Genomic DNA, 13,489 nt, shown 5'->3' with positions numbered 1-13,489 from the left:
TTGATATATGGTAACTACTATTTTTAAGTCAGAGATGTTTGATCATTCAGGGTCCCTTTCTTTTATTTTTTTAAAGCCTCCCTGATTATAGTTAGAAAAGCAAGATCCGGGTCCAACAGCACCTTAAAGACCCAACTAGATCTCAAACATAAGAGCTTTCGAGAGTCAGGGAGGTTTGACTTGAAAGACCATACCTTAAAAATCTAGTTGGCCTTTAAAGTGCTATTGGACCGGGATCTTGCTCTTCGACTGAGACCAACACGGCTACCCATCAGAAACGCTCTCTCGTTAGAACAGCAGGATCTGAGTACAGTGGCGCCTTAGAGACTGACAAGATTTTCCGAGTGTAAGCTTTGGAGAGTCAGAGCTCCCTTCTCTAGTCAGAGTCATTAAGAAGGGGGGCGCGCAGCAGCAAGACGGTTAGCGAGGGAGGGGTCCACCAAGCACCGCTTGTAGGAGAAAGGTGCCCAAGGGCACCTGGCGGGGCAGGAGCCCTTCCCAGGCACCACCCACGACGTCAGCGGTGCTCACCCGCACCGAAGCGCGCCTGGAGCATCTGCGCATTCCACGGCCACGCCCCCTCCTGCCCTACATGGCGATTGGTGGAAACGGCCGCCTGTACTTGCCAAAAAGGGGGCGAGGCTCTTTAAAGCCCGCTTTTTGCCGCCCGCCGCTTTTTCTCCCCTTCCTCTTTTACTCCGGCGTTCTCCCGCTCCCGCTGCAAAAAACTCCAGCATGTCGGACAAGCTGCCCTACAAAGTTGGTGAGTGGCCTCTTTCTCGCCTCGTCGGTGTTGCTGAACTGTCTCCCGGCGAGGCCTGTAGAGGTAGATTGTTTCCTCTGCAGCCTTGATGGCGAATTGCGGACGCCGAGGCGGTGGTGCCTCTGTCTCCCGCCTGGTTCACTCGGCAGGCGTGGAGGGTTCTTTTTTTAAATTGCACCTCTGAGGACGTGTTTCTTTGTACTCAAAGCCACGTACGCGCCGAGAACTGGGGACTTGAACATGAAGAGTAGCTATCCATTGACGCTCACTCTGATTTGGTACGTGGGGAGGCTTATTTTCCCTTTCTGTAGTGCAAACGGACTTTGGCGTGACTCGCTCGCGTGTAAGCCTCTGAGCAAGCTCCATGTGGGCTCTGGAAGGAGAAGCGGCTTCTGGGAGTTGTAGTTCCTCGGATTCCCCGGTAGGGTGTGTGTGTTCTAGTTTCGCAGACGTGGTGACTACATTTCCCTTAATGCTTCTGGGGACCACGCTGTCAAGCCGCCTCTGGCTCTTTGCTATGTTAAGCGCGCTGGAGGGTGCTATCAATAGTCCGCGTTACAGAGAAGCTGGGCTGTTTCGAAATGTAGAGCTTCAAGAACTACGTTAGATTTGAGAGTTGCCCTTTTAAAAATAAATAAAAAAGACACTCGGTTTGTCCAGTTGCGTAAAAGCAGGTATTTTGCAAAGCCATGACTGTAATGGCCTTTGCACTAAAAAGAAGGGCAGTGACTCCAAGGGAAAATGTGGGTCTGTTCCTGAATTGGAAGAAATCTGATTCTAGATATTTCAGCGAGAGTTATCTTTTCCCAGATCCATTCACTTTCTAATTTGTATGCTTAGTTTAGACTTTCTCCGAAGTGCCTCCACATTTAGCCCTGTTGATGTGTTAAAGGGAACACTTGTGCATGCATGCATCTGTTAAAGAGAATCAAAGTGTGTTCACTTTGCAGATCAAACTGGACACCAGAACCTGGATAAATCTGGCCTTTGAGCTGCACATTCAGCTGTGCATGCACTGAAGATAACTTGAGACTTATTCAACACATTTCTGAAGAAAAAAAACAAGTATAACACTGAACACAGATTACATGTGCATTCACTGTTAGCTTGTGAACGAGATTGTTGTATTAATCCATTGCGTTGTTATCCCACTGTCCCTCGAAGGAGTGGGTATGGTGGCTCTCCTCTGCTTTATCCTCATAGCAGTAGTGTGCTGAGAGACTGGCTAGCCTGAGATTTGCTGACCAAAAGGGGGTTTGAACCTATTTCTCTTGGATCGTGGTCTGACATTTTATCTTTACACTAGTTAGGAGACGTGTTAAGCACTGATAGTCACATAGGGGCTTGTCATGTGTCTGAAAGGACAGTAGAACTGGATTGTGAAAGTACTGGTATGCTGGGAAATTGCAGAAGCTTCGAGGCCTAAGTTCCACCCAGCATATAAATCACTGCAGAATTGAATTGCTGAAGTCTGTTGCTAAAAGTTTTCTTGTGTGTCTTAAGAGTCCCATGTGTGCTTAAGTTGTACAGCTGTCTTGTCAAAATATGCCAGTGTGGAAGTCACAAATGTGCATGAAAGTTGTTACAACTTTCTCACTATTTTCTATTGACATCTTGAAAAAACTTGACGGTTTGGTGGTTAAAAACAACTCCCTGCTCTAGTTTTAGTTGAGGCTCATTTTTATCTATTAAGTGACTCGCATCAGCACTTTACTTTGCTGCCCAGAAACCCTTTAAAATTAACCAGAGATGGAGCTCCCCTAGATTGGTTCCCATGAACCCCTGAAATAAGTCTCTGGAAGGACTTCAGTCTTAGATGCTTTTGAGTCTGTCTAGAAGAAATGGCAACTGAAGGTGATATCTGAACCACAGAGTACTGCAGAAGTTGCTGATGAGACAAATTACTTAGGTTAATGAAATACTAGTGTCAGCTATAAGGGGATCGGAAAGGGATTAACCATTAAATCCTGACCATGTTCTGTTGGAATGAGTAGGTATTGTGATGAAAGGATGTTGGTTAAAATTGGTCCAAGTAGTGTTTAATTCTGGTATGGCCGTGTGAACTCTTCTGCACACCCCCCCCCCCCCCGATCCCATGTACCTAAAGCTCCTGTGGCCTCCACAACTGAGTACTCCAAATATTCTTTTTTTCCCCTTTGTTAAACAAAAAGCCATCAGGATTTGCATAAGATCTGACTTTATGGCATCCAAATCTTTTGTTCCGGTTACTGGGAACCCCTAAAGGCAGAAACTGTGATGGCTTTCTGTTTTTCTAAAATTCAGTTGAAATCCCATTTATGAAGAGATGGAAGAGCAAAGAAAGGGTAAAAATGAATTTTTACTATCTGTTTCCTCCCTCTCGTTATGGACTTCACCTTTGGTTAGCTATTGTAACTCCTTGAGATGCAGATTCAAGGAGGCCTTTTCAGTCCTGGTCCCAACCTGGTGGAACTCTCTGTCTGAGGACACTCGGGCCCGCCAGGATCTTGTATCATTTAGGCGGGCCTGTAAGACGGAGATGTTCCACCTGGCATATGGTGGAGGCTAATTTTAGCCCATCATTACTGAGCCTTCCACCAGTCTCCCTCTACAAGGGGTATGGAGAGTCCACTCCCGCTGGTTGCCCCGAAAGGGGCACAGTATTTTATCTGTTTTTATAATTGATTTTAAGTTGTATTTTAATCAATGTTGTACCTTGTCCTGAGCCCGCTTGTGTGGAGGGCGGGGTAAAATAAATAAATAAATAAATAAAATAGAAGGGTGCTGAAATCTTTGGATAGCTGAAGGAGGGAGATGCAATTAATAGTGCACATTCTGTGAAAATGCAGTAAGAACAGCCTTGCTGGGTCAAGCTAGAGGTCTGTTTAACTCTCCATTCTGTTTCCAGCAGTGGCCAACCAGGTGCAGCTGGGAATTTCACAAGGAAGGCAGGCGCCTTTAACCTAAAACTTGGATTTCAGGCAGTGCCATAAGGAGGCAGATACATGCATGATCTTAGAACAATAGCTCCCTGAGAAGAATGGTCAGAATAGTTGTGTGAGGGTCAAGTATTCCTAGCACTCACTCTGTTTCATTGTTATCCTGAGTCAAACAAGATCCTCGAACAATGGTTGTCTGCAGAAGAGTTATAAAGATAAGATCTTTGTAATGGTAAAATTTTGTTGCGCTTTAGAAAGAGATGAGGGACAGAAAAGTGTACACCATGGACAACAATGGCTCCATCATTATCTCCAGCAGTTTGTTGAGAGGGAGGTTAGAAACTTATAATCACAGTTTCATTTCTACCTTGCCTTTCTCCTCAATGGGGATCCAGAGTGGCTTAAATTGTTCTCCTCTCCTCCACTTTATCCTCACAACAGCCCTGTGAGGTAAGTTAGGCACAGGTTATGTGACTGGCCCAAGGTTACTCAACAAGCTTCTGAGGCAGAGGGCATTTAAATCTGTGCCTCTTAGGCCGTAGTCTGAGGCACTAACCACTATGCCACACTGGCTCTCGTGCATAGTGCTTATCCTTCAAATACTTCTCTAGACGTCAGAGAATTGTTGAAAAGGGGGATTTTAAATATCTAGGGTTAAAAAATATAAGCTATATTTATTAAGAGCACTTATTTCAGCTACTGGTTCTTGTAGAACTGACAAAAGCTCCATATCTTTAAAAGTTTCTCTTTATTTTGGAATGTGACAATTCCACATAACATTATAAACTAAACCACTGTTGAAACTCTACGAAACAAATCTTCTTTTGTGCGGGCTGCCATTTTATGCAATGTAGGGACAATGCAATCCTAAGCAAAGTTTACACACCTTGAAGTCAATGGATTTAGAAGGCTGTAACTCTGAGATTGTAGTGTTGGTAACATACCTCAGAGTTATGGCTGTGAAAATGTATTCAGAATGTAGAAAGGCTTCATAATATTAGGCCCGTGGAAGCATAATCTGTTGTGTAACCATCTTTAAGAAGTAATCAAGAAGGTCTGCTCCTCTTTCTCCCAGCTGCTGCCTGGTGTGTTTTTGATAGCTTTGTAGCAGTTGCGCTGTCAGTGTTAACAGGAAAGCTGGAATGAACTATAGCTTCATGCATGTGTATTTTAACCACCTGTTTCTCCCTCTGCTTGCAGCTGACATCAGCCTTGCAGACTGGGGTCGCAAGGCCCTTGAGATTGCTGAGAATGAGATGCCGGGGTTGATGAAGATGCGGGAGATGTATTCTACGACAAAGCCACTGAAAGGAGCTCGAATTGCTGGTTGCCTACACATGACTGTGCAGACCGCAGTTCTAATTGAAACTCTGGTGGCGCTAGGTGCTGAGGTAAAGTTACAGGGTCCCATAATACTTTTGTGAGAAATAAGCCCTTGAATGTTGTGGGTCAAGGTAGAATCAAACATCATATACTGCCAAGAATAGAGTCTTTTTATAGAATACAGTAGAACGCCTGTCTTCAGAGATGTCATGTTTAGTGTAATTGTGTGGAAACTTTTTAGACATGCTGCTAGCTACTAAAAGTGCTTGAGGACAAAGGGAGCAAACACACCGAGATGATGTTTAGAGCTATCACTGCTGTTTCGTGAGCCAGTGTGGTGATATAGTGATCAGAACATGGTCCAGGGTTTGGGTAGGGATGCCTTCCCTCTGATCAGGGTGAGGGAGTCCTTCCCCGAGCTCTTGTTGCCTGCTTACTACTCCAAGCGGTGACGGGGGAAAATTTTTTAAAACCTGGCAGAAGTGATGATGGGTAGCTGTAGGAATTGCAGGAACTGATGGCAAGTAGCTCTAGAAACCTACAGAAACCCTATGGTAAAACCATAGAGATTTATCTTAAGAGTTTATGTGATTCCTACAGCTATTTACTATCACTTCTTGGTTTCCCCTGCAAGTGATATCATCGCCTGTGATGCTACCCGTGTTCTTGCCCCCACCCCCCAACCCCCATTCTGGGAAATCCAAGTTCAGATCCCCACTATGATGTGAAGCTGGTAAGTGACTCTCTTTGCCTTGCCTATTTCACAGGATGGTTTGGGGGGTAAATGGTGAAGGAAGAACCATTTAAACTATCCTGAGCTCTGCATCCCAAATTGGTTTTGCAGCTGATCTCAATGAATTGAGAGCACTCAGCCCAAATACAGCTCGCTCTATCAGGGGCTGTCCTTTGGTGCCATGCAATCTCATATTACTAGAGCTGAGGTTGGTGGGACGCAGCTTTTTTAGTGGTAATCCCTAGTCTTGGAGTTCTGTGTCTCATTCTTGGCCATGTAAACTGTCTTTTTCAGGAGGGTATTTGTTAAACTGATGCATTGACATGCTGCTATTTGTTTGCTTGCATGTTTTTACTTTTGCTTTTTGTACTGATTTTTGTGCCTGTTTTGTTTCAGGATCGTTTTCATACTGTTGCTGATTTTATGGCTATAGCACAAGAGAGGAACCTACTCATATAGAAACCAGGGAAAGTGCAAAACACAAGAGTAGGCAAAACAATGAGTCACATACAAGCAATAAAGAAGCAGTCAGTAATAAACATTCGATATACATAAATTAGCCAATCGTGCACTACCAACCACTGTAAGTGCACCTGTATAATAACCAGAAGTCAATGAAAAAGGAAGACGTCCTGAATGAAATCAATCCAGACTTGGTCCGATGAAGGTAAGTCCAACAATATAATCAAAATGCAATTTAGTAAGCCGATCTTCGGTGCCAGGTGGAGAACAATCCAAAGGGCTACTAAAAAGCTGCTCGCTGCGCCCGACAGACAGGGCCGGCTGAGTTCCGCTGTTTCGTGAGGATCACGTCATCAGGGGCGAAATTCTACCACCAACAATCAAATGTAACTTCTTGCAAAGCACCAAAACAGTAAATCAGTGAATCTCGACAGAGTAACAGATGGCATACTAGCCGTCGGACCAAGTCTGGATTGATTTCATTCAGGACGTCTTCCTTTTTCATTGACTTTTGGTTATTATACAGGTGCACTTACGGTGGTTGGTAGTGCAGGATTGGCTAATTTATGTATATCGAATGTTTATTACTGACTGCTTCTTTACTGCTTTGGCCAATTCATGTATATTGAATGCTTCTTACTGACTGCCTCTTTATTGCTTGTATGAGAGTCTTTGTTACTCCATTAGAATATTTTTGATACATTTATTCAGAGTGACTCATTGTTTTGCCTACTCTTGTGTTTTACACTTTCCCTGATTTTTATGGCTATGGCTGTGCTGCTGGTAGCTGCCATTTTTTTAAGTCTGATGCTTTTATTCTGTGTTTATTTTTATTCATATATAGAAGCTCCCTTTCAATGCTATTTCAGTAGAAAAACAGTGCAAAAATTCTGTAAATAAAACAAGGTTGTCTGGAAACATACTAAAAGCCTTGTATAGGTAGACTTCCTACAGTTGCTTGTCTCATTGGGCTGTCCTTCTTTCCATGAAGCTTCCTGAAAGACGGCATTAGCTTCTTGGTCTGGTATTTGGTAAAGATTTGCTTCCCATTTTTTTTCAAACTGTTTCATTTTTAATTTGGAGAGGGGATTAAAGCTTGGTGTTTACGTATTTGTCTGGGGTTATTTGTTCCAGGTGCAGTGGTCGAGTTGCAACATTTTCTCCACTCAAGATCATGCTGCTGCAGCTATTGCCAAAACTGGAGTTCCTGGTAATTTTTTAAAAAAACCTTTTAAATTGAATTTCTTGTTAACTTGTTTGCTCAGTCCAGTGAGTATCAAATAATACTAGGGAGCAGGCTGTCCTGCTTGCATCAGAGCAGAAGAAATGTGTTTTGCTTTCCTGTGGAAAGGGAGCTCGCAGCCTGAATGCGGCACTGATGAGACAAAATTGCACAGATAAATCTCCCTAGCAGGAATTGTTAGAGTTACTGGGCTAAACAAGCCGCACTGCTTTTTCAGGTTAGTTAGAGTGAAAACATAAGATGTTAATAATTTTATTTGCTTCCTTATTAAGGAAGATGCACTGTGATTTCTTTGGAATGCATTTAGCAGATAAAAGTGCTTGCATCCACCATGACTTTTTAAATACTTATTTTTATTTATCTGTAGTCCGTTTTGCTCACTGAAACTGAATGTGGATTACACAGTTCGAGTCAGTACAGTCAGTTTCAAAGACATTTCAATAAACAGTGTCATAGGATATATAAATGCAAATTTGCAAAGATTTAAAACCAGCAGGATTCCAATACAGAGTTGAAGAAATGGTGAAACAGGGCATAAGCAATTCTGACATATTAATCAACATAGGAACTACTCATTAGGATCATACTTACAGCAATAGCAGTAAAGACTGAAGTCCACTCTCTATCCATTTACTTATGCATCTCTTTGGGATCACTTCCTTGCAGTGCAGCCCTCCTATCTGAGTAAAAGTCTGTCCTGAATAAGTCAGTTTTGCATTGTTTGCAGAAAGCCAGGAGAGCGGGAGCCTTCCTAACATCTTCAGGTAGGCCATTCCGTAGGGCAGGGGCCACCACAGAGAATGCACATGTACAGGCAGCTTTTGATTTTGCCCGTGTGCAAGGTGGCGCCTGCAGAAGGCCCTGTTCATATGAATGAAGCTGCTATGGTGGAACGTAGGGAGCGGGGACGAAGACACCACAGTTGGACTGGTTCAATCTGCGGACATTGTTGGAGCGCAGTCTAGTCCTAGTTATAAGATGACTTTCCATTGGTGAGGCCTGATGAAGTGGACAGGCGGCTTCAAAGTGTGTGGCCTATCGCATCCAGTCTTGCCCCTCCTGGCTAATAGTATCATGCCAGGCTGGTTTGGTTGACTGGGTTCAGAGGGTAATAAATGCCTCTCTGTGGGAGGGTGTAGTTCCACCCACTTTGAAAAAAGTAGTTTTGAGACGCCTCCTGAAGAAGGCATTCCTGGGCCCAAATGAACTACTGCACAGTGGCTAATATTCTGTTCTTGGGCAAGGTGTTTGAGACCCATTTCAACATGGATTCAGGCCTGGCTTTGAGGTGGAAATGGTCTTTGTCACCCTATTGGGAAAATGATAGGGAAGTGCATTCCTGTTCATTATCCTGGTCAACTCAGCTTCTTTTGATACCCTTGACTGTGGTATCCTGGAGAAGCTGGCTGGGTTGGAAGTAGGAGGCACCATACGTTGGTGGTTCTGGTCTTACGTGACCAGTCAGTTCCAGAAGGTGGTGCTGGGGGACTGTTGCTCAGCCCCATAGCATTTATGCTATAGGGTCCCACAGGGTTACACCTTATCCACCATGCTATTTAATAACTACATGAAACTGCTGGAGGAGGTCATCTGGGCGCAACCAATATATGGATGAACCCAGCTCTGCTTCTTCTTAACAGCTAAGCCAAGTGGGTCTGTGACAGACCTAAATAGGTGCCTGGAGAATTTAATTGGATGGATGAGGGAAAATAAACTGAACCTGTCCAGACAAGACAGGTGCTGCTAGTCAATGGAGAAGCTGCTCGGGAGCTGCAGGGCCAACCTGTCCTGGAGGAGATTGCACTCCCTTGAAAGAGCAGGCTTATAGCTTGAGGGTGGTACTGGATCGTGGCCTATGGTTGGAGGCTTGAGTCTCCTCTGTGGCTTGTAGCACTTTTTACCAGCTCCAGCCATTCCTTGAGAAGTGTGATCTATCCACAGTGATCCATGCTCTGATGACATCCAAGTTAGATTACCGTATGTGGGTCTGCCTTTTGAAAATATTTCAGGAACTTCAGAAAATGCAGCAGCAAGGCTACTGGAGGATCTGTAGTGGTTACTCACCTGTTTCTAGGCACGTCAAAGTGCTGGTTCTTACGTTTAGGGTCCAAAATGGCTTGAGGCCAGGGAATCTGAAGGACTGTCTCCTCTGATAGTATCCAGCCTGCCAATTCAGAAAAGCCCTCCTCTCTGTGTCCTTGCCTTAGAGATAAGAGGCAGGTGACAGAGACAGGGCATTTTCTGCAGTTGCTCCTTGCCTTTGGAATGCACTTCCCTTTAAGGTGCTACTGGACCCAAATCTTGCTCTTCTATTACGGTCCAACACGGCTACCTGCCTGAAGCTCCCATTTGAGGCTCACCTGGAACCTACTTTACTTTCTTTTAGATGCCATCCTGAATCACATCTTTTTACCCATGCTTTTAATTAATTTATACATCTATGAAATACCATTGGGGAGCTAACATCAGTATGGCATCATGGATATTAATCAAAACACAGCATTAATTGATTCTTTAGGTTTCTCTGGCTCTCTTGGTTACAACAATGTTGCCTTGTATCTCTGTGAACGCATAAGTATTTGCAACTAAAAGCCAAGAGACATCTGTTACCAGAGATAAGGATCAAAGCCACAGGTATGCACTTTATCAGAAGAGAAAGGAATCATGTTTGTTTCTTCAGTAATGTCAATATAAACATAATGGTTGGTAGACTTAGTTCAGCCTTCATAAAGTTTTACTCTTCAGTCAGTTATGTGTTGAATCATGTCTACATATTGCAAAGTAATTTGTAACTAAAGGGACAAGAAGTTGAATATACACTAATATTTGGATTTTTCAGATACAGCAGTATATTACTAGTTAAATTTTAATTCTACACTAAGCAGAACAATGCTCTGTATTAGTTTAGAGAAGGAAATTTAGATAGAACAATACAAGAGGAGATCTGGATAGACAGAGGTAGTTTAGCCAATCTAGGTTAAAATAAACACTAAGGATTTTTTTTTCTTGCTAGGTCTTATTAGGTCGTTGAGTAAAAGAGAAAGCTACATACAGTGTTAGAGTGTAGCTTTTCCCAAAAGGTGGACATACATGTATAGGCATGTTGTATTTTGATGAATTATGGTTAGGAAAGAGCAAGGGGATGTTGCTACCTCTGGAATTCCCAATTTCTCTTTGAATTACTTGCTTGTGAAAGCTGAGGACTGAAGCTGTTTTGATTTGAATAGCCATGCCCCCCACCACACCTTTCCTGCATACCCCCGCTCACAATCCACCTTGTCGGTGAGACCTCAGGCACCAACTTCTTAGTCCTCAACAGTCTTCTGAAACAAAGAACGCATAACTGGACATTCTTGTATATGCTCACATGTTCCTCCTCCTTCATCTCCTGTGTCAAATTTCAGATGCTAAGTTTCTTGAGACAGAGTTTTTAAAGAAATTAGTATCTTGGTAATGCACGTTAAATAGTATTATGATTTGCATCCAGGAGAAGCCGATGGATTTTGATAAAGGTCTTAAAATGCATGATTTGGAGATAAATATCCTTTTCTCTTTACTTGATTGCATTGGGGTTTTTTTTCCGCTGTGCAGAGATGGGTTCCTTGTTGTCTGAAGGAAGATTGCTGCTAACTATCAGGATATCATCTTCATTCATTTAGCTCTAAAACTGCTCTAATGAACTTCTTTGTTTGATTTGGGCCTAGTGTTTGCATGGAAAGGGGAAACAGATGAGGAGTACATCTGGTGCATCGAACAGACGCTCTTTTTTAAGGATGGACAGCCCTTGAATATGATTCTAGACGATGGCGGGGACCTCACCAACTTGGTTCATACCAAACATCCACAGCTCTTGAAAGGTAACTATGTTGCATCCTCTGTAAACATTTGTTTGCAAACTACATCTTGGGCGTAGTCATTTGGGTGATGGTGGGAGTGAAGCAGGCATGCTCTCTTAATTGTTGTTATGCTCTTGTCATTAAGTTTGAGCCAAGTATGCTATGCAGAGGCTTTATGTACTGATTACCCAGTTCGTCATTCTTCTCTCTTGAACTGAGGGAAAGATTGTGCATTGGTGTATTGCGTATCTGGGCTTCTTCCTGGAGGTGTTGCTTGTATGTGGTGGAGGGGAGGAGGGTATAAAAAAGGTGGTGATGAGAACTCTTTTTTGCAATGATATCTGGTAAGTATAATGTGTGTTGAGAATGTCTTGTGACAAGTTGAGACGTAGATGTTTTTCTGTCTTGTAATTAATATGTCATATAGCAGATGGCGCAGAGTTGTTTTCCACTGCCTCAGAAGCTCGGACCAGAACCAATGGCTTGAAATTAAATCAAACTTCCTGACAGAGCGGTCCCTCAGTTGAACAGGATTCCTTGGGAGGTGGTGGGCTCTCCTTCTTTGGAGGTCATCTGACAGCAATGCTGATTCTGTGAACTTGGGCAGATCATGAGGGGGAGGGCAGAATGGGTTACATCAGTGTTTAGTTCTCGTGGTCCTTCTTACATGCCCAGGATAATGCCGGTCGCCACCTTGGGCCAGGTAGCAATTTTCCACAGGCCAGTTTGGCTAGGGATCCTGATGGTGTTTGGCCATCTTCTGGTCATGGAGCAGGGGTTACTGGGGCAGTAGGGGGGGGTAGTTGTGAATTTCCTGCATTGTGGAGGGGATTGGACTAGATGACCCTAGAGGTCCCTTCCAACCCTATGATTCTATATGTCATCCTAAACCTTCAGGCAGAACTCTGGGGCTTTTAATTAGATGCTCTGCCCTCCAACCCAGTTGCAAGAGAAGGGCATATGGTGGCATAAATAATAAAGGCTGGATCCTATCAAGTGCAAAGGGAACAGGGTTTCTAGAAGTAAACATTCCTATGTTCCCCTCCCACTACAGTCTGCTGTGTTCCCTGGAGTTTGTTGGCCCCTGGGACCAGCATGAGGGCAGGTGAAACAGGGTTCTGCAAAAGGAGGAGGAACTGGTGGATTTCCCCCCCTTTTGTCTTGGTGTAAGTGCTTCATTAAGTGGAAAACATCGAATCTGCTTCTGAATGATGGAGGAAAAAAATCAGGTACAAAGTTTTTCCACTTATGAATTCAGAGTTTATATTTTGGATTTTTTGTTGTTGGTTCAACATGAGTCCTACAGAATAAGTGCTGTTTATTCTGTAATTGTACGCTTATCATAAATAAGGCAGCTAGTAAATTGATATCATGGAATGTTTTTACCCCGCATTTCTGCCCTCAAAAGGCCACCAAGGCAGCTAACCCACCAAGCCTGTTTATGAATTCAGATTCATGTCTGAGAAGAATGATATTTTCAAAGAGGTTTTTATTTTTGCTTTGGACTCAAAGCACTGTTGGTAGAGGGAGGGCAGGGCTGTTGCAGGGCTGAGGGAGGTATTCTTAGGAGGAAGAGCCCGCTTGCAGGGAGGGCGGGCTAAATACCAAGGAAAGGAAAGGAAGGCTACCTTTGCTTCTGCTTTGTTGGGAAGGTGAGTTTTCTCAGACTTGTTCTTTGTGGATTAGTTCAGTGATTGCACAGCTCCCTTGAGCCTTTTTTATGCAAGAGCTTTCCCCCTATGAGCAGGATATTCCAGATCTTATTGTCAACAGAAGAAAGACTTTGCATGAAATGAATGAAAACTGAGATGCTCATTGCACACTCCAATATGTGGCTCAATCAAGTCTTGATGCCTCTGCATCATAAAAATATAATCTCCATACTTATCTGTCCTATGAGCAATACCTCGTTAAAAAAATTGACAAAACTAGCAAAGCACTTGTGATTTTCATATAGTTTAAACTCTAGTCTGGCTTAGAGCCAATCAGTCAGTTCCAAAGACTTAAGGGTCTCCCCCTTAAGGGTAGTGATTTCTGCTGATTTCCCTTCTATTGTGGGACAACCTGTATGCATTTTGCAAGTTAAGCAAATTCTCATGTATTTATGCTGCATAACTCCACTTCTGCTAATGTTGTGGAAGAACAAAAAGCTGTGCAGAGCACTGAAGCCTTCATACGTTCAGACCCCACCAAGCACTATGCCCATACATT

At 43.5% G+C, this 13,489-nt stretch overlaps 1 protein-coding gene across 1 annotated transcript in view; it reads left to right on the top strand.

Moving 5' to 3' along the window:
• The first annotated feature begins 647 nt into the window (after positions 1-647).
• Positions 648-13,489, top strand: part of AHCY (adenosylhomocysteinase) — a 50,996-nt gene continuing 38,154 nt past the window's right edge. The window contains exons 1-4 of the mRNA XM_054980910.1: positions 648-763; positions 4,882-5,072; positions 7,334-7,409; positions 11,147-11,299. Of these exons, the coding sequence (XP_054836885.1) occupies positions 736-763; positions 4,882-5,072; positions 7,334-7,409; positions 11,147-11,299 (448 nt within the window). The 5' untranslated portion in view covers positions 648-735. The remainder of the gene's footprint in view (positions 764-4,881; positions 5,073-7,333; positions 7,410-11,146; positions 11,300-13,489) is intronic.

Source organism: Eublepharis macularius, chromosome 5, assembly GCF_028583425.1.
Source record: "Eublepharis macularius isolate TG4126 chromosome 5, MPM_Emac_v1.0, whole genome shotgun sequence".
In the NCBI taxonomy this organism is placed as follows: Eukaryota; Metazoa; Chordata; class Lepidosauria; order Squamata; family Eublepharidae; genus Eublepharis; species Eublepharis macularius.
The sequence above is the reverse complement of the archived record's forward strand: the minus strand, read 5'-3'. Positions and strand labels throughout refer to the sequence as shown.